Here is a 21,622-nt window from a genome sequence, read left to right on the forward strand (position 1 = left end):
GGCTTGGGGCAAATGTTGTATAGTGGGAAAAGAGCCTTAGCTTTGGCATCTGACCCCTGGATTGGAATATCAGTGCAACCACTTAAAATTTGAGTGTGTGACCTTGGACGAATTATTTATATTTAAGCTCCCTTCAACAAAAATGTCTCGTACGTGCTATATACCAAGCACTGTGCTGTTTACTTGGACTTAAGTTTCTGTATGATACGGGGATGGTGATACCAACCTCCTTGGATTGATGGGAAGATTAAAGGGGGGGTCTTAAGACATTTGATAAGCAATACCTGCTATTATCATTGTTCTCATTATTACAGTCCCAGTAAAAGTTTATGGGAAAAGAGTCAATACAGGAACAGCTTAGCTGTAAAGGAGAGTATTTTCCTGAAATATCATTGTGAGAAAAGATAATGGATGGGAAAGTGTATCTATGAGTTCTTGTTTGTGAATCCCTCTGAGAGAAATAGAAAATACATGGGAATATGTCAGATTTAACAGAGACTTTAAAGAGTATTTCAGGGCGTTTTATTAAAACCCTTAGTGATACAAGCCTTTTTTTGCACCAAGAGATGATGCAGCTTATAGTAGGTCACTTAGCGTCAAGGCAGTAGTGGACTAGTTATTGTAACTCAAAAGTCCAAAGTACTGACTCATTAGCTGGTCAGTCCATTGGGTCTACTGCTCAGGACAAATTTGTGTGTGTGTGTGTGTGTGTGTGTGTGTGTGTGTGTGTGTTTGACCCTTGAGAGCACATGCTTGGGTGTAGTAACTCATGGAAACAATTATAGAACCCCAGAGATTTAAAAAAAAAAAAAAAGTGGCACACAAGTGCTTTCTAGTAATGATGGACACAGTTTTATTTGCCTTCTGATTTGAGGCATTTTGCCTTTGTGAAATTTCCTCTCATCTGGTGCCTGGTCTTTTCTTATGGTAATTGTTATTTTCTTTCTATATGTAATCATTGTTACCTATGTTGAGTCTAGAAAATGGGCCCGAGAAATTGATTGTGATAAAAGCCACTTTTTAAGTCATGCCTTACAGTGATCTCAGAATTCAGATTTTTTTTTGGGGGGTGGGGTGGGGATAAGGAATTTGTGTTTTTAATATATGCATTAGTATGTTTGTATGTATATGTGTGAATATGTATGTATGTATGTATCTGGTGACTGAAACCAGTAATTGAGGAAAGGAGAATGATCAGTAAGCGCAAAATAGAATTAATTTTACCCTTTCACTACCAATTTGGATCAGAAGCTTTTTTGATCTTTGATCTATATAGTTTTTTTTCTGGGATTCAACAAATATATTTGTAATAGCTTATTTTAAAATATCCTGAATGTGGTGTATATTACCACTGGGGAGTATTTGAGTTAAAGTAGAATACAGTTGGCCCTTGAACGCCGGTTGGAATTGCGCAGGTTCACTAATGCGCAAATTTTTTTTCTCTCTTCTATAAGTTCAAACCCATGTTGTTCAAGGGTGAATTATAATAACTTCCATTAACTTTTTGTTCTCATGTATCCAACTGCACCATTTGATAAAGTCCTTGTAGGTGGAGAGAAGTAGTTACTATATTTTATTTTGTCTGTATTCTTAAAACATTGTTTCTGCTTTTTGAACAGAAACTCCAACAGGTTTATTTTGATAAAGTCCTGTACTTTAGCTCAACAGATATTTTAAAAATTAAGCAATTACAGCAGGATGTGTAGTTTTCTTCCAGTTAATAAAGTTGTAATGTTATTTACAATTGCCAGAATGGTCAGTAAGTAAAACTTTGCAGTTTTAGGATCAGCATAGCGTATGTACAGTGTTAAGTTTTCTTTACTTCAGCTTGTATGCAGGGTCTATACTAGTTGCTTCTCTTGGGCAAATGGAATTGTAAAAAGTTTAGAAGTTAATTTCATTTTAATAAACACAGGAGTTAGAAATACACCCTATGGAGTCTTTGGGGTTGATCTAAAGAATTCCACAACTTTGAAAATCAGTTTGCCCCTGCCTGATTTGTAAAAGGTGGGGCTGCTTGTGACAAAGCTGAACGGTTCTACTTGGTGCAGGAAACGTCTGGTTCTGTGGTGCTTTAGCTATTTCCTAGATGCTACCATCGATTGTGCCCCTCGGTAGCCTTCCCTCTCCCCTCTTCCTGACTATGCCGTCTCTTCTCAGCGCACGCTATCTCCAGTCTGCTGTTCATCACTTCTTCCAAAGCCACCACCATCTTATTCGATTTCTCTTAAAAAAAGAACAAAACACCATTGTAATCATTAGTTTTTAAAGAGAGAGAGAGCTGTTATCAAGACCCGAAGGTTTTAACAGTTTGTGGACCTCCTCATTTTGGGCCTGCAGCCAGGAGTTGGATAATAGCTAGCTGAAAATCACTTGTGAAGTAACTGAGTATTTGTGAAACAGTTTATGCTTCGACTAAGGGAGAGAATAGGAAAAGACCTTTTCACCTCAGAAGTTGCTGTATTTTCTGGTAGGGGGCGAGGGAAGGGGCATGGTGGGTAGGGGGCAGCCTTGTTACTTAAGGGAAATTTAGGAAGCACTAACTTACTAGATTGCTCACTGTTGTCCTGTGGACCTAACTGGAGAAGAAAATGGAAATGTTGGTGTTGCTGATTCTGAAATTATTTTGATTTAGTGCTAGAGAGGGCTAGTAGAATTTCTTTTAGTTTGTAATATACAAAATATGACTATGATGCCTTGTTATTATGTATTGATTGTTTACATTTCATTAATTGGTAGTTGCAAAACAGCAGACCCTTTACAGATTTCTCCTAGTTAGTAGTTTTCAACTGTTCACTGACTTGTTTTGGTAAGAAGAGTAAAACTTGGAAATGAGCTGTGGTTACAGGTTATGTTAATGGCTCTGTTGGATTTAAATTCAGTAGCTTCTAAGACCTATGCCAGGCGTTTCATTCATTATTTAATTACCCATTGAGACAAGAGCCTTAACTTAATCTATAGGATTTTTAAACACTTATTTTTGTGAAAATTTAAAAAACATATACAGAAGTAGAGTGATAGTATTAACAAACCCCGCCTACATGTTACCCAACTTTAGTTATCAGCATTCCGCCTGCCCATCTTTATGGTGTGTGAAACATACAGGGAACTTTATGGTTTTAAAACATGCAATCCGCATAGATGCACTGGTGTACAGAAAGAAGAGCGTGTGAGACACTGTCAACTCTTCATATGTTGTAAATTTAATACCGTTACCACCTTGTAAGATAATACTGCCTTCAGTTGTCTTTTAACTTAACTGAAGATGAAGGTGTCTGAGTCACCACTCACTTAGTGGAGAGCCACACCTGCTGGAAAGATTTTACTTCTCTTCCCCCTTCTTACGAGTTGCATTTGATTTCACATACACTTGCCTGTCTGCAACTTTGGACCAGCAGTAATGGTCATTTCTGGAATATGTAGGACAATATTTTAAGTCAACGTCAAGTTGGAAATCACTGAACCTTGCTCTGCACTCTCTCCTGCACGTTCACTTTGTTTTACCCGAGTGTATTGACTGACTAAAGAATACACGTTACAAACAGTGTGTTGAGGGAGTTTTGACGACCTGCTATCCCTGGACCTAGTAACAGGGGTTACGAACTTAAGTTATTTGCTCCCTTGTTCGCTCTTCTTTGGAGGAGGAGTAATTGTGTGTGTGTGTCTGCAGTTGTGGGGCCTACAACGTGATGGTAGCCCTATTTCTGAATTTCCTTGCTTTTATTGGTTTAAATTAGACCCAGAGGGGTAATTATTCCACCCCAATGCATGGGGAAGCATAGTCTTTGGGAGTTGTGCATGTAAACCCCTGTGCAGTGCATTGAAAAGGTATCTTTAACGTTATGATACTGGTTGGCATATTTAGTGCAAGAAGTGTGCTTATTTAACAAGACCTTTAATAAGCTCCCTCTACACCAAAGACATATTTTAAAAAATATACTTAAGATGACTTTGTAGTATTCTCCGGTAGAGTTCATCTAGAACAGCAAAACCTTTCTAAAATAAAACTTACTCCTTTAACCGGTATTCATTTAAGTGGATATCTCTGTACTTGGTTTCCATGGAAATAGCAAACAGCTAACGTTATTTATAAGGTGGAAGTAAAATAGGGTGCCTAATGGGACCCCATGCTGCTCTGATGAAGAGACTTAGGAAAAAAAATCCATGCTCATGGGATTTTTTTTTTAAACAAGGTTAATGGAAGCCCTGATTTCAGTCTTCTGTAACAGAACATATTTTTGGTTTTAAAGGCTAGCATTAATATCAAGCAAACTTCTTTTTTTGGTCTGTATTACTTTCACTTTCAAGTTTTAGGACCATTTACTTATCAGCACGATTGAGGCTTTATGCTTCATACTCCCGTTTCTTTGTGGGTTTTGTTTCAAAAGTTAAAATCCCCAGAATATTGTAGCTGTTTCAATTTCTCATTGACATTTCAAAGTACAGATAAAAAGCTAACTGTTCATTAATGACAGCAGTGATGATAAAGAATCAATATGTTGGACAACATTAGATGCTTACAAAAAAATGTGTATGTTATGAAACCATTTTTAGTTTTCAGGCCTTAAGTCAGGGTTCTTTTTTATTTGTGTTGTGGAGCTAAACCTGTGTACTCAGAGAGAAAAGATTCTAATTTTCTTTTGGGAATAGAAACAGGGAAAATCTTAAATTCTCTCTCTCTCTCTCAAACAAATGGATTGTTTCCAAAGCCTTTTGATTGAAATAAATGTTAATTCTTTCAGTCTTTGAATATGGATTTGGGATAAACCTTGGCTTTTTCCTCACTTCTTCGGTAAGGCCTACTCGTAGTTTTCTAGGCCTTACAGCAAAGCCTTGCATTTCTTAAGCGCCTTCACGTGAAAGAATATCATTCCCTTTGTGTTTGTGTTTGTGATTGGGTGTGTGTGTGTGTGTGTGTGTGACTAATTTTTCTATAGCCTGAAAGGCACCTGCTCATTTTCCAGCCTGGTGAGTACAGCAGTGCTATATTGAGAAGTGAGGCAGTATGGAGCACAATAAGGTGCTATAATTTTTATTTTGTTAGTTTTGGCCGTCCTTGGCAGCTTGTGATCATTATCCGTTTGTCTGGGAAGTACTGTGTGATTATTCCTGGCTATCAGTGCAGCAGGAGTTTTCTTCTGTTTTAAAAGCAAGGATGGTAGTGTACTTAGGGCTCCATCAGGGGAGGAGTTTGAGTGTGTGTGTGTGTGTGTGTGTGTGTGTGTGTGTTTCTTTGGACAAGTTTCTGGCTGTAGGTGGGTTTACTGTGCTCTAATTTTAAAAATTTGATTGTTTTACTCCTGTTGAATTTTTGTGTGAGGTATCTTATCTCCAACAGTTCACTAATTTCTTCTGTGCATATTGGTGCTATTTTATAAAATTTACTTAGTGTGTTAATTGTTCTTTCAGTTTAGCTTTCTCTTGGATATTTTTTAATCAGGTGTTTACCAGTGACCTTCCTTAGTGACTTTTACTTGAGTCATCTTGGTGCTTTAGAGACATAGGAATTTGGGTCTGTTATCCCATTTCTGAGAGAACAACTCCCAGTAGTTTCAGTTAGTGCTATAGAAAGGGTTTTCACAGATGCAGTGCTGGGTATGGAGCCTCCTCCTTGGTGCTTATGGTTTACACCCAGAACTCCCATTACTGTTAATAGGAGGCACTTGCTTAAATCCCTCTTTACCGAGATAGACCCAGACTCTTGTCATGCCTTATAGATACCTGAGTTGTTTTTTGTTGTTGTTGATGGCAAGAATTTTGGTCCTGAGGTTAACTGATTATTAAGATAAGAGTTTGAGTTGTCTTGGGATACGGGGTGATTTACTAAGTCTGATCTGTAATTAAGAAGTTTGTTTTGATGATTAGACTCAGAAAACATTTACAGCTTTGTAAATGTTTGTGGATGCTTGTGAATAAGGATTTTTGTACCTGATAGCATGATGAAGCAAGATTTATTCTTTTCGTGTTTTTTATTCCGCTAATACTTCTCAACTACAAAATAAATGATTTTACAAGTTCTTGTATCTATCGTAAGAAGACTTAGTAAAAATTATTTTTTCATTTGTAAGCCTTCCCACAATTACTCTGGCCGCTTAAGTCTTTTGTCAGCTGATGCTGCTCACATTTTTCAAGCATAGAGAAGCTAGTAATAATTTGTATTGTCCAGGAGCTTGGACATTGCCATCACTGATCAAGTATTGATAATCACTGTTTACTACGGCTATCTGTGAATTGTGGATTTTTATTAGTTTCATTTATTTATTCACAGTCTAATGAAAGATTCCTTGGTTGAGAGCCATAAATCTGGGTTTTAGGTTGGGCTTTGCCTCTTAACTATCTTTGTAGCTTTTGGCTAGTCATCTAAACTTCTTGGGCCACTGTTCCCCTGTGAAAGGAAGGTATGGATCTAGTACTCAGGGCAGCCCATTCTAGCTTTAGGCTATTTAAGGGCCTACTTTCCTAGGTGCTAAAAGAAATAGAGGACGGTAAAGCTCTGGTTCCTAATTCTGGCTATCCATCAAAACCTTCTGGGGGAACTTTTTAAAAATACAAATATCTGAGTTCCAAATCAGACATAATGAAATTCAGTCTTTAAGGGTAGAACTTGTGTATCTTTTTTTTTTTTTTTTAAGTTTTAGATTTATCCAGATCTAGTTTTGAGAACTGTTTGTACAAGGCATTATTTCTACTCTACTTGGTGTGTGTTTGTGTGTGTGTGTGTGTGTATGTGTATAGTCTAGTTAGGGAGATAAGACATATAAGTTACAATGTGAGACGTATGTGATTAAATTCTGAGATGAATGAGAAAGATGATAAATACTCTGAGAATTCAAAGAAAGGGAGATTTGGGAGTTGGGATGGTTAGGGAAGGTCTCCATTAACCAGTGAGTCTTTATCTCTACCTGGATGTCTGGGTGAGATTTGGATAGGGTGAAAGAAGATAAAGGGTATTCTTTGTGTGAGAAAGAGCATCCCCAAAGTAAAAGTTTGGGGAGAGGAACAATTCTGATAAGTTTTCGTCTTTATTTTAGTGTTCTAAATGTTTTGATGTATCTTGTATCTGCTGTAGATTTCCTAAACATTTTGAGGGAGTAAGCCATGAAGATATTTGATGGAAGAGAGTGTTCCAGCCAGAGGGAAAAGCAAGTAGGAGACCCCTGAGAAGGAAACTTGTTTGGGGTTTTTGAAGTACAGAAAAGAGGCCGTTGTGGCTGGAGCAGATTGAGCAATGGGGAGATAGGGGCCGAGATGAGGTCTCAGAGCAGCAGTGGCCCAAGTCACTTAGAGCCTTGTGGGCCACTGTAAAGGACGTTAGCTTTTTCTTTGAGTATGGTGGGAAGCCATTGGAGGATTTTAAGCCAATGAGTAAGCAGATCTCTCTTGGATTTTGAAAAGGTCACTCTGCCTGCTGAGAGGAGAGACTGTAGTAGGACAAAAATGGAAGAGGGGAGGCCGGGTAGGAGGCTGTTGAATCGTCCAGGTGAAAGGTGATGGTGTCTTTGACCTAGGAGGTGGTAGTGGCGTTCAGACAAGTGGTCCAAGTCTGTGTATTTTGAAGGTAGAAGCAAGATGGTTAGTTACTGGATTGGACGTGGGGTGTGGAGAAAAGAGGAGTTAATGATGAGTTGAAGGCTGTGGCCCGAAGGGCTGTGGTTGTCATTTCTTGAGATGGGGATGACTGAGGAGGAGGTTGGGGGATGGGTAGTCAAGAGTGTAGTTTGGACAAGTGTTGAGTGGGCAGTTGGGTAGAAGAGTTTGAAATTCAGGGGAAAGGTCTGGGCTGGAGGTACAAGTTTGGGAGTCACCAGCGTACAGATCCTTTTATAGTCATGAGACTGGGTGAGATTACCTAATGGGAAGAGTTCCAAGAATTGAGCCCTGGGGCAGTTCAACATTGTGAGGTCTTGAGAGAGGAGAAGGAATCAGCAAAAGAAACCAAGAGGAGTGGCCAGAGAGTGGGAGTGGGAGTCAAGAGAAGAAAGGGTTTCAAGAAGGAAGGTATTATCAACTGGGTCTAATAAAACTGATCAAACAAGGAAGCGAGGGCTGAGATTTTGCTATTGGATTTGGCAGCGGGGAGGTCATTGGTGATCTTACCAATGGAAGGAGGCAAAACCCCAATGGAATGGGTTCAGTATAGGATGGGAGGAGAAGAACTAGAGACAGCAGTGAGTGTGGTTAACACTTCAGGGAGTTTTCTTATAAATGGGAGCATAGATATAGGACAATAACTAGAGAAGGATATAGAGTTAAGCAAGGCTTTTTTTTTTTTTTTTTTTTTTAAGATAGAAGAAACAAAATGATCCAGTAATGATGGAAGAATTTATGCTTCTTGAAAGTGGAGGGAGAAGTACTAGAGGGCTGTCTATGGGAGAGTAAGATTAAGGGGGATCGGCGCATGAGGGATGATTATACTATTGGGGCCTAGAGGACCAAATCTCATTAAGCAGGATTCTGCTTTTCCTTCTGAGCTCTTAGTTGCATCTAAACTTATTTCAAACATACTATGCTTTCTGTTCAGAAGTTAAGAAGGGTAGATAAAACGCAATAAAACTTATTGTATATAAAATTAGTGTATCATCTTGGTGTAGTAGAGAAAGAGAAGAGATTGAGTCTTCTGTGTAAGGTGACATTTTACAGTATCTTTGAATGACAATTTTCTGTGCTATTCTAGTCCCTTGTCAAAATTTATGATTGAGCGTACACTATAAACTTAATTGCTCAAAATTTGTAGTGGGATAAATTTTAGCCTAATTTAAAACATGATCTTGTATTGAACATTTTCTCTGCAAAATTTGTTTATTTTTTAATATATATTCTTAATATACAGAAGTTTTAGATATTTCATAAAAGGTACTTAAGTAGTTATTAGTCACCTTTGATTTATTAATGATACTTTAAATTTTACAACCACATCAGAAGCCTGAACGATTCATTTCTTTACCAGCGCTAATTAAAGAATCTACCTGTGAAGCTCTGGAGAGGTGAACAATCTTCAGTTTGCAAAAAATCGTGTAAAGTTACGTTAGCAAGATAATATTCATCTCTAAAGCAAAAATAATTTCATTTACTCCAAATTATGTATTTTGAATGTATTTTTCAAGAACAAATCTGTATTTTAAAAATTTAAGCAAATGTGGTTAAAATTTTGAACTACCTTAGCTACAAGTGTGAACTGTATGAGAAACAAATTAAGTGGACTTTCAGTCAACTTAACATGAGAAAAATCAAACTTTCACTTAGGACTTTGAATAGGTTTTGTTTATGAATAGTGCCAAAAGTACAGATTTATATATAAATCTTCTTGCTGCTAATTCATTCCTGTTAATTATAGAAATAAAATATTTTCTTTTTTTAAAAAATCAATTTCCAAATAGTAGTCAATAATCAGTCTTCAGAGGAAACACTTTGATAGTTCTGATGTACAGTGTTTAAGAATCACTAAAGATAATTGACTCTTTTTGGGTATCTAAACCTGTTTGCGAATCTTGGTAAGGCTGTGTGGATCCTTTCCCCAGAATCCTCATACACACAGAAGTTAGTATATAGTATCATGGAGTTGGCAAACTCCTCTGAAGCCTACTCACAAAGATCCCTTAGGCACACGTAAAGAAGCTCAGGTTTTAAAGCCTGCCCTAGATAGCTTACTTACATGACTTTTCTTTAAAACTTTATATTCACTCTTTAAAAAAAAATATTTGACCAATATTTATTGTAGTTTGTTTCTTAGAAGAGTAACTGCTGCAGCTGATTTAGAGGAAGTGAGATCTAGTAGAAAGGCCAGCTCAGTCAAAGGAATCTCAGGGTCTGTAAGCTTTTCTCCAGCCTGGCTACCAACTCGCTGTGTGACGCTTGGGGAAGTTACTTAACCTCTCAGGCTTTCCTGTCCTGTGTGATTTCTGCAGTCCCTGCAAGCAGTTTTATGATATCATGGTAAAATTCTTTATCAATTTTGGATTGACTCTACTGTTGATTTTTGGAGACATGCTCTAGAGATAAGGTATACATCTGTTGTGCGTTTTTACTGAATGTGACTTTTCAGAGACGTTTATGTGACTGTACTTTCTCAAATGCCATGTAAGTAAAAGCTAAAACCCCAACCCTATCCTGGTCAGTGGAGTTTCACGTTTTGTTGTATGAGCCATTGTTATTACATGTGCTGCAATTACCATCTCTAATTCCGTGGCTGGCTTTTTCATTCTCTTAATTTTTTTCTTTTTCTGATGAACAGAAATTCTTAATTTTAATTTAGTTCAAATTATCAGTCCTTTCCTTTTTCATTATATTTTAAAATGGCAATATTTAACTTCCTAATCAACTGTTTTTGTCCAAAGTCATTCATTTAACAAATAATGCTGTGGGATCGATGCATAAGAAATTATTTCCGGCATGAAAAAGCTACCAAGAAATGCCTAAGAGGGAGAATAAGCCTGCAACATAGTTAAGGGTCCACTTGGAATTCATTCATTTAACAAATATTTACTGTGCATTTACTATGTGCATGATAGTGGTTTGAGTGGTACAGTGGTATCGGTAATGTTAAGAATCCACTTTTTAAAATTGAGATATTATTGACATATAACATTGTATTAGTTTTAGGTGTACAACAAAATGATTTGGTATATGTATGTATTGTGAAATGATTACCGCAGTAAGCTTAGTTAACGTCCATCACTGCACATAATTTTAAATTCTTTTTTCCTTATGAGAATCCACTTTTTAATAACCATATTCTATAGATTTTTGCATGATTTTTCTTCTGGTTGAGAGTTATTCTAATCTTGGTGATTACAATTGCCATTTATATGGACTTGAGAATTTTAAAAAGTACTGCTGCTAAAGAAAAGGCAGGATAAAACAGCAAATTCAGTTTCTTTTGGAAATGAATGTTAACTGCCTGAATAGGGGCCCTTTTAAATTATTTTACTGTATGTTGATATGACTGTACATGATTAAATAAAATTTTTTAATTTGGATGACATGAAGACTTTTTTGGAAATATCCCTTGAGGAAATGAGAACATTATTGGGGTAACATCAGTCAACACACATACTATGTTTAAAGCATAAGGAAGATATTTATAGTTTTAGAGCATTAGGGGAAAAGTTTAAATTTTTGTTCTCTAATTTTTTTTTTTTTAATTTTAGTTTTTTTAATTTATTGGGGTGACAATTGTGTTCTCTAATTTTTTTAACTGAGAAGTTTTGGTCAGGGAAGTGTTAAAAATAAATAGTGTAGTCTGACTTGACTTTTCTGACCTTGAAGTCAGCTTAGTGAAGTTTAGTTAATCTGAAGAAGACACACTGAGTGATAAAAGCGTCACTGAGCATTGGATTGGGATCCTAAAACCTTGGTTTTTTTCTGGCTCTGTCACTGATTAAATATGCGGCATAGGGAAATCACTTCTATGTTATGTGGTTTACAGTCTAAAGTGGTGAGAATGTGAATGAAAAGTTTAATTAAAATTATGACTGTACATATAAAATGATATGAATTTTAAAGTCTTATGTAAGCCAAATCCATTTCAAGATTAATTGAAAAAAGGCCTGTTAAGTAGACCAAACTAAGGGCCAATGATGTTATTTGTTAATATAAAGCAACAAACTGAAGGTGATTGGTTGGGGATGATAGCGCATTTGTGTGTTTTTTAGATTAGGTGCATTTCATTTCTGTGTGTCTCTTAGGAAAACGAAACCACCTACTTATTTTTCCTTGCCTTGAAAAAATTGGAAAAGTGAAAAAACTGGAAAATTAGAGATTTAACTGCCCTTGAATTCTTTCGTTGCTGTGAAAACTACCAATCTCTTCCTTCCTTTCTTTTGGGTTTTAGAGTTTTGGAGATTTCTCTGTGTTTTGGTTTTTTCTTCTTAAAATCAGATAGAAATCTTTCAGTCTTCAGCTTTTGATGACATGTCATAAATCTGTGTTTGTAGTCTGATTCCATTTTCCCCTTCTTCTGTTATAGGGAGCAAGAGAGCTGAAGGAGGGCCAGTTTCCCCCAAATTGGTAAGTTTTTTTACCAGGCAGTCATAGTGTGCCTGATGTTAGTTGGATAATTATTTAAATGTTCAGTGAAATTTTTTTTTTGGCACAACTCTCTTCTCAGAAATGAGGCTTTGCTGTTTGCACTGAGTGAAAGTGAATTTTTGTCTAATTTCACATAGTCATATCTCAAATGCATTTGTGTTTCTAATAATACTGCTAGGCTTGCATGTTCCTGCATTCGATAACCTGTTAAAATATAAAGTTCCCCTGTGCCAAAAATGCCCTTATGCAGTGGTTAGAGCCAAACATTCAAAAGTCAGGATATTCAAAAGTTAAGGTTCCCATTGTGTTTTGAATTACTTAATATGCTGTTAAATTTGATGGCCTTCATATTATGTGCCAAATGGGTAGGTTAATGTAACTATGGGAAACTTGACTTTGAAATTTGGGACTCTTTAAGTATTTATATTCTTAAATTTAATGTTGGATTGACTTTATGTCTGATATTATATTTTTAGTGTGTATTGTTTTGTATAATTCTTAAAGAGAAAAAAAATAAGAGAGAGAGAAAAGTGGCAGTATGGGGCATATAGGCAAACACATTTTTTCCCTAATATCTATTTTAACAGCTTATAAATCATCACACTTAATCATTTCTTTGAATGTCTAATTCAAGATCACAGATTGCACAGGGCAGTCTAGTGACTAAGGATCAAACAAATATTAACCTTATTTGGAGAGCATGTATTACGAGAAAAAATTAAATTCAAACAAGATAGCTGGAATAGGGTAGTCCCCTAATGCAAGGCTATCTTTTTGTTTTTTTGTTTTTTAAATTCTCTCTCTCAAATAGTAATTAACTCAGTGTGTAGAGTAGATACTTAGTTAAGGCTTCTTTCTGATAATTTATGGTCCTTGAGGTGTCTCTCTTACCTTGTAGGGATTGGGCTTTGAACATTAAAGGGAGGCATTTGGACCAGTTAACCTTAAATTTACTACGTTTTTATTCTACTTGCCTATTTCTCATGGAACCTTTTAAAATAAACAATCAACGCCAAATAGCCCTTTACTCTGAGATGTGATAAAATCATAGGGTCTCAGAGAAAGGACCTTAAGACCTTTTCTTCTAGCCTTTTACCCGATGTGGCAGTTTCTTCTCCTGTATCCCTGATAGATTGTTATTCGGGTAAATATTGAATACTACATTTTTAAAAAATGTAGCTCATTATTTTCTATAGTGTATTCTGAGGAACTCTAGTTCCACAGAAATGAATAAATATTACTGAGGTTGGGTGGGGGCGGAAAAATGTTCGGTCAAATAATTTGGGAAATGCTGCGTTAAACAAAGTTAAACAGGTTTCTTTACTGCAGGACTTCTCAGAACCTTTAATATGCTAATGTGCATTGTGAATCTCCAAGAGGGGGATATGATATGCAGCATTCTTGAATACTTCTAATGACAGGGAGCCCACTACCTCATAAGGTAACCCATTCCTTTTTTGTACAGCTCTAATCCTTAGCTCTTCCTTAAATTGATCTGAAATCTATCTCCCATAACTTCCACTTCTGTTAAGTACTTACTGGTTATGCCAAGACCACCACACCCTCTTGTGTTAACCTTTGTGTAGTGAATACGTATATCATTCTAGACAGGCTGTCTGGACTATTTTTAATCATTACTTAGCATTCTGGTAAATGTGGCAACCAACTATAAAACTCTCATTGTCAATTATGCTCTTATACACTACTCTCCAGCCTCCTTCATTCTGAATTTCTGTGAATTTTAAAATTCAACATTCTTGTTGTTGGGTATAGTTGGGATGGTTTTAGTGATGAAAGTGATGCTTGATTTCTGTAAAGAAAGGGGAAATAGAAGAATGTGTGTGTGCCAGTTAGGTTTGGGTCCAGGAAGTTGCGATAGAAACTGTACATTAGAATGAACACTGGTGGTAGGGAGAGGTTCAGGACACTGCAGCAGGGTGCTGTGGGGAAACCCTGGCTTGACCCCAAATACCATACTGTCATGTTGTAATGGTATGACCTGCTACATATTCCTTTTCTTTCTTTTTTTCCTTTAAATGAGGGCCTGGCCCCCTCCCTCAGAAAAAGCAAAACAGAAAGGAAAGATCAATATTTTATTCTCAAACACATCAGACATTCAGATATCATAAATCTTGTGTGTGTGTGTGTGTGTCAATTTAATTTAATGGTTAGGAAACATCAGTCTCACTAGTTGAAGTGATTTTTGTCAGAAGTTATAATACCAAGATTTTAGCATCGTAACCTTGCCAAATTCAATGGGTAGCCTCTAAAATCAGGATTACCCAGCTTTTTGTGCAGTATCATTTTCTGTTGCCCTGTGGAGTGTCACCCAAGAAATACCACCATGAAAATAAAACAATCATTAGTTTTTTTAATGTCATATTTTGATTCATGTTAGTAAATGGTAATTTTCAATATCTGTTATTAAAAGAATTTTATTATATTTAGCATCCATGATAAGTCTTAGCACTCTTAGTTAAAAGTTAAAGATACCGTTTTATCTCCTAGCATGTTAGATACATAGTAAGAAGTAAGTATTTTGCACACATTGAAATCTGATATTTTAGTATTGGGCATGTGACAAGTAAGGATACATAGATCTATCAAGACTTTCTTCTACTTTTTCATATTTTAAAAAATTAATTAAACCTACTCTAAACACTATTCTGAGAATATAGATCAGAAGTGGTGTCTTGTACCAAGTAACTACATGGTACAGAGAACACAGAACTGACCATTTTCTGGGGATTCAGTCTGGGGCCACAATGTATTACGGACTTATGGTTAGTTAAAGAAATTTGTTTGGCAAGTTGAGTTTTGATTGGAAAAAGGGTTTATATCAATTCAGGAACAGAGCAGTGTTTCTTAGCAGTAAATTCATTATTAGAGTTATAATGAAGACCTAGAGGTCACATATCTCCAAGCAAAACTATACCCAGAAAAATAGAAGCCTCTTTCTTAGAGAATTTGAAAATTGGAAAGCCTGTAGTCTCCTTAGCAATATACTGTGTTGAGAAATTTATTAAAAAGTTTGTGTGTGTGAATAAAAGCATTAAGTATGTTAGGAATAGCATAGAACTTTACAGTTTACAAAGGGCTTTTCATATAATATTTACCTCATTTAAACCTCATAACAATTTTATGAAGTAGGTGATACTGTTCCCACTTTCCTGATTTATAAGCAAACAAATTTTAAAAACCCTGAGGCGGTTGAGAGTGATTCCACAGTGAGTAAGTGGAATCAGGTTTTTTTCGTTTTGTTTTGGGGGATAGCAAACGTTCTGTCCAGACGTCACTGCTGCCTTTTTAAAGTGGGATTTGATTATTGTTTTTGTTTGGTTGGTTTGTAGAGTTTTTATTTATGTATATTTTAGGTTTTTTGTTATTTGAAGGTGAGAGGCTACTAGATATCCCAGTGGTTTGACATGTACAGTTCTGAAGGTAACAAATGTTGGTATTTTGTGCTAGGCAATTGTCCTCTCTGATGGTAGTATTTAGAGCTGTTAGGTGGTGAAAGACATTGTACCTCAATAAAGTGTGTCTATTACTGCTTTGTGAGTCTGTTTATATTTACCTTGCAGCAACTGATTTGTTATTTATGACTTATTAAAATTGGTCAGACTATGATAAATCATCTTTTTACAGATTTAGCAAATAGTACCTTCTTTATGATGCTGTAAACTGCCCCTCAGTGGTCTTCACATGACTGGCTGCATGAGTTGTCTAAGCCCCCAAAATATTTTTTAAGGGGATTCAACATGTGCTTGCCTTGTTTTTGTAAGCTATAAATATATGGATAAAATTTGTTCCCTTAGGCAGAGACCAGTCTTTTAAAGTTGCTATCCAGAAAGAGACCTTTTTGAAGAAGGATATTAAATACATCTTCTAATCCTTCATAACTTTTTCTATAACAAGTCTCTACCTTTTTTTTAACACTTCTTTTAAATATTTTATTTTGAAATAAAATGAGTAATTGGCATTTAGAGTCCTTGCCACATAAAATGTGTGCCTTTGTGTGTCTCTAGTAAGTAGACAACATTCTGATGAAGTAAAAGCTGTCAGCTCCTCGTTAACTTGAGTTCAGGCTTCTTACCCTGGAAGGCACCCTGACATTTAGAGCCTCCAGATTAAACCCTGGTTTTACTTTTTCTTTTCCTGAACATTTTGTTTCATCCGTATAAATTTTTCTGATGCTTTGTCTAGCAAACCTCAGTTAATTTTTTGTTATTTAAAAATTAAATAACATTGTTGTTCTATTGAAATTTTGGAAACTATTGATACTCTGAAAAGAAGGTGGATAACCCTTAGTGCTACCACCCAGAGATAACCAATGACAAATTATGAAAGTGACACCTGACCCAAACACTAGAGACAGCTTTATTATTTTTACAAGTCTTTGTCAGTTTGATAGATAAAACTTACCCTCTTAAAATTTACGTTTCTATGACTATTGAAGATAGGTGTTTTTTATGTTTGTTGGTCATTCTTATTCTGTGAATTGCTTTTTCATAGTTTTTAAAGATTAATTTGTGAACACTCTATCTATATAAATTGTTAACTCTGTTGTTTATATTGAAAGTTCTCCATGTTTTCAACCTGCTGTTTGTTTCTAGAGTTTATATGAGTTGAGTTGAGCTGTGATATTATGCTACTAACAGTAAAATAAAATGTAGCCTTTCTGTTGTTGAAAATACCCCTTTAGCTTTAAGATGATTCTTAATTTGACAAATAACTATAACAAATCATTTTTGGACACATTCACTGAAAAAAAATTAAAACTAATTCAACTACTGTTTTCAGGAAGAACTCTAGTACCTAAGTCAAGAATTTGAGTAAGGAGATTATTTTAGTATTTAAAAGTAAAGTGACTGTGTAGTTTTAACATTTACATTTGTATGTAGAGTAAACTTACATGACAACAAAAACCTTGGTCTAAGTCCGTAACTTAATGATTCTCATATTTATTTACTGTAGTTTCAAAAATTTTCTAAGATAATAAGTAGCTGAAAAACCCACGTTTTTTCATAAAAAATATGTCTTCTTTTCCAAATTTTCTCCCCAAACACGCTATCTTTTTGAAATGTTTTGGCTAATAATATAATTATCATTGTACAATAATCCTTTCCTAGCCTCTACAAATGTGAGTTTGAAGGAAGTTTAACTTTTGAAATTTACTGTTTTTTAGGCTATTTTGATACTACAAAACATAGTATAAGCCCTAGGGGAGAGATTTCAAGTGATGGTTTTAAGCCTAGCAAGGTTAAGCAAATATAATGAAAACTAATATTCACAGATATACATTCCGTAGTTAATGATTCCATTTTAACTGTCAAATCAGAGTTTAAAGAAGTTTTAAGAAAACTTAGGTCGAATATGGACTTTATCCATGGATAAATAATTTTTTGATGGTGTAAAAATTATAAATCTCGTTGAATTGGTTTAAGGAGTAGTGATTCTTTTGGCTTTCTGATTGTTCCCTTCTTCGGTTTGTAAGAATGCTGAGAAGTTGCTCTAACAACAAGTTTTATAAGAACAAAGAAGAAAAGAAAAAGTTTAAATTTATTCAGGCAGAAGCAAACTTTTGCTTTGGGAGAGTACTTAAGATCATGTCTAAGGCTATATTCAAGAAAAAAGAAAAAAATTAAAAGAGAAATTATCAATTGAGTTCATTTCAGTTGTAGTGGTGATGAGTGGAGCAGAACAGGAAGTTTCACATTCACAAATTTAGACTTCTGACAGTATCTCCACATGCAGTTACACACACAGCCAAAGAGATGCACTGGCAACCTTGAAAAGAAGATGGTGTTCATTTTAAAGCTGGAACTGTCTGTTCCACTGCTAGACCACCTCATCTGTTGTGCACAGTAGATTTATTTTTTAGCATCCCTGTCATAACTTCGTGGAAAACACAGTTCCATTGCCTTGCATTTGTGTTAAGTATTAATTTGTTAAATGTAAACCTTTAACTTACATCAGAATTTTCCCAGTTTTCAATTAAAAAAATTTTTTTTAAATAGAAGAAGAGTCATCCTCGTGAAAGTACTCCAGCCTTCGTTAAGCTCTGAGACCCTGAACTTGCCAGTTCACTGTGTGTGATGTTTCAAAATATGTGACCCTCTTGTTGTGTGTGTCTGTGTCTTTTGAAGAACAGTGTGTCCTGGATGATTGTAGGCTCCCCCTCTCTGCTCACAGCTCATCTAGGGCAGAAGTGGTTTTGTTCAGCTCTGTATCCTCAGAATGGAGTATGTAGTGTGGTGCTGAGCACATAATAGGTGCTTAGATGTTTTCATGACCAGGTTAAACACTTTTTTTTTTCATTTCTTACTTATTTGACGTATTCTGTAGAGGAATACTCAAAGAATAAAACCCAGAAAGTTTTGGTACCAATTCAGTACAACACTATTCATTTTGGAAAGAAATCTGTTTGGGAAATTTCTTGCCCTGTGTTGCTAGAGAATCAAATATTTTTCAACTGCTATAATTTATTTAACATGAATATTTCCTTTATGCCTAACATAATCCAAAACATTGTATGATCTCTACAGCTGCAGTGAGAAGAGGAGTTTGTTATTTTAAACGGAGGCTGAAGAAACTATAGAATTAGCAGACATAAGAGAAAGTGGAGAAGGTAGAGGATGGAGTTGCAGACTCTACAGGAAGCTCTTAAAGTGGAAATTCAGGTTCACCAGGTATGTGGCATTATTGGCTTCTGCCATAATAGCATCGTGTTATTAAGTAATGGTTAAGATTAGTAAACAGGCCCATCTCTGATTTTTAGTACAGTTTTCACCATCTTCCAGACAATTGTCCAAGTCATGTCATTTGCCTTTTATCACTACTCAATAAACACATCGATAATACTTTTAAGAACTTTAATAAAATATTTCTGATTTCCTTTCCACAGAAAAGAACTGAAAATTTTTTTTTCCTATACCAAAGGTGTTTAAAAAACCTCTCCTTTGTTCTGTTTTGGTTTATTTGAGGGCCTTTGCTTGTGTCACTTATGACATAACCTGTAATTTTAAATGAGATGTGTTTAACTCGACTACCATTTATACTAAAGTTTTTACTCATAATTCAGCTTCATGCCTTTATTCCAGTCGTGAGTAAAGAAAATGTGATTGCCTTCACAGATGTTGAAATTTCAAATATCACAATTCTTACATTTTACCTCAGGTACTTAGGCTAAACAAACCTGTAAAATATAGAAATAAATGTATATATATTAATAATTAAATTTATATGATATAATAATTATGTTGAAATACATTATATATTAAATATAACTTATGTATTAAATATATATACTATGTTTTATTTAATGTAAATGTAACCAAGACAAAAAACTGTCCTTAAGTAAATCATTAACATTTATTATATAAACAGAATATCACTGTTTTATATCTCCATTCTAGACATTAGTTGGATGTGGTACTAGGTTCAAGACACACATACACATATGTAATGTTTGGTAATAAAAAGAGAGAAATGATGAATTGACTATGTTGAGTGTTTGGGGTGTTGGAATAGGAGAAGGGAACTATTTTTTAAAGGTGTTTGTTCTAAAGGTACGGTTTCCTTTGTTTTATCTAAATAGTCTGTTGTAAGGTTAGTTTCTGAAATAGTTGGAAGAACACCTTGGGCTTTTGATAACTACTAGATATGCAAGTTGCTCGGAATTAAGGAGGATGAGAAAGTTTCAAAGGCACATGTATGTATATAGATGCACACACACACACACACACACACACACTCATATGTATACTTTTTTATATTAAGTCTCCGTATGTTCGGAAATCCCTGCTGCTGCTTTGCATCTTGTTAAACTCTTGCTCAGTAGTAGTCTTAGAGTTTGCTGTGTATAGACAGGCTTTCTCTGTGAAGTGTATTTTGTTTTTATGGTAACTTGAAGAAATTTATTATGTAATGAGTTTTATATATTTAAATTTAGTATATAATAAAATAAGCACATTTTATTTTATTTGGCCTTGCTTCTGGTACTAATTGAGGAGGATAAAAATCTGTTTACAAAACCAAGCTTGTCCTTTTCCACCAGACGAAAGTATTTTAACACAGAGGTGTATTGAAAACCCAATTTGGCTAAATGGCAAATGATGATAGTTAAGTTCACAGTTTGTTCAAAGCTGTTATCATCTTAGAATGAATTTCTAGAGAACAATAATCAATCTGAAATTTGCATGGATCAGAGATAATTTAATAAATTGTATGTGATTTTTAGTGATACTCCTCTTCTCAAGAAATTTTGAGATGGCAAAGTTGACATTCTGCTTTTAGTTCATCCTCGCAAGATACGAACAAATCCCAGTGACTTTCTTGAAAGACTCATGACCTACTAAATTACTAACAATTGAATAGAGTTCTTAAATATTATTTTGTTTCATATTCTAATTCAAGCATACCCATTTTATGAAAATTATAATTATGAAAAAATTTAATGTACATTTTGTTTTAAAATCTAATTTACATTTTAATATTACATTTGTTGACTCAAAAGGGATATATATTCTTCCTAGAGTTATCCCAAACACTCTCTCAGTACTCACAGTAATTGTCTATTTCCCAGAGGGTGGGGGGGAAAAGGGGGTGGTAGATGAGGGTAAGGGGGATCAAATATATGGAGATGGAAGGAGAACTGACTCTGGGTGGTGAACACACAATGTGATATATAGATGACGTATTGCAGAATTGTACACCTGAAACCTATGTAACTTTACTAATAATTGTCACCCCAATAAACTAATTAAAAGACAAATTGTCTATTTTCCTATACATTTAGCTATTTGTTTTTAGCGTAAAATTAATAGCTTTTATATTCATCTTTAATTATTATACATTCTGTTTTTGCAGTAATAAACATTTATATGTTTATTGGTAGTATTTTAACATTTAAAGTATATAAGATATTTTCATTCCAGTTACATTTAGTATACTTTTCTATTTTTGAAAAAAAAAAAGTAAGTATTAACAGTAAATCCAAGTGACATGCCTTGTTTGTAAATCTTATGTTGTTATTCTGATTGGATATGTGGAAACTTACATGATCACTGGTCCTGACAAGTTCAGGGATGCCCAGAAATGACATCAAAGTAAGCACTGGCTATTAGGCTGTGACAGAAGCCACCCTTTGGTGCATTTCCAGTGAGGGAATGAAGTTAGGGCTGAGACTGAGCTGACTCGATAAAAAGTGTGTCATGGAACTACCTGGTATTACTGTGATGGAAGTAAATTTTTGTTCTTTACAGACAGGAGACGATTAAGAAAGTAGCGATGTATACAGGATTGCTGTTGAATAAATGTTTAAATAATAAACGTGATGGGCAGCTCATCTTTTTTGAGAAATTGCCTTTTTGATGATTCTTACGCAGATTTCATGGAAATCATATTTAAACTTCAAAGTATTTACTCTTCATGGAACAGAGTAGTATAAAGCAGAACTTAGCAAATGTTTTCTGTAAAGGGCCAGATAGTAAAATATTTTATACTTTCTAAGTCATTTACGGTCTCTGTCAAAATACTTGCTCTGCTGCTGTACGGACAAAGTAGCCATAGACAGTATATAAATGAATGGGTGTGG

The 21,622-nt window shown here is 35.1% G+C and overlaps 1 protein-coding gene across 1 annotated transcript in view; it reads left to right on the forward strand.

Annotated features, from left to right (window-relative positions):
• Window positions 1-21,622, forward strand: part of PHF21A (PHD finger protein 21A) — a 161,569-nt gene that overhangs the window by 15,264 nt on the left and 124,683 nt on the right. Inside the window, 2 exon segments of the mRNA XM_033119610.1 lie at window positions 11,966-12,006; window positions 18,573-18,716. Of these exon segments, the coding sequence (XP_032975501.1) occupies window positions 18,663-18,716 (54 nt within the window). The 5' untranslated portion in view covers window positions 11,966-12,006; window positions 18,573-18,662.

The sequence above is a fragment of the Rhinolophus ferrumequinum genome, chromosome 11, assembly GCF_004115265.2.
Source record: "Rhinolophus ferrumequinum isolate MPI-CBG mRhiFer1 chromosome 11, mRhiFer1_v1.p, whole genome shotgun sequence".
Classification (NCBI taxonomy): Eukaryota; Metazoa; Chordata; class Mammalia; order Chiroptera; family Rhinolophidae; genus Rhinolophus; species Rhinolophus ferrumequinum.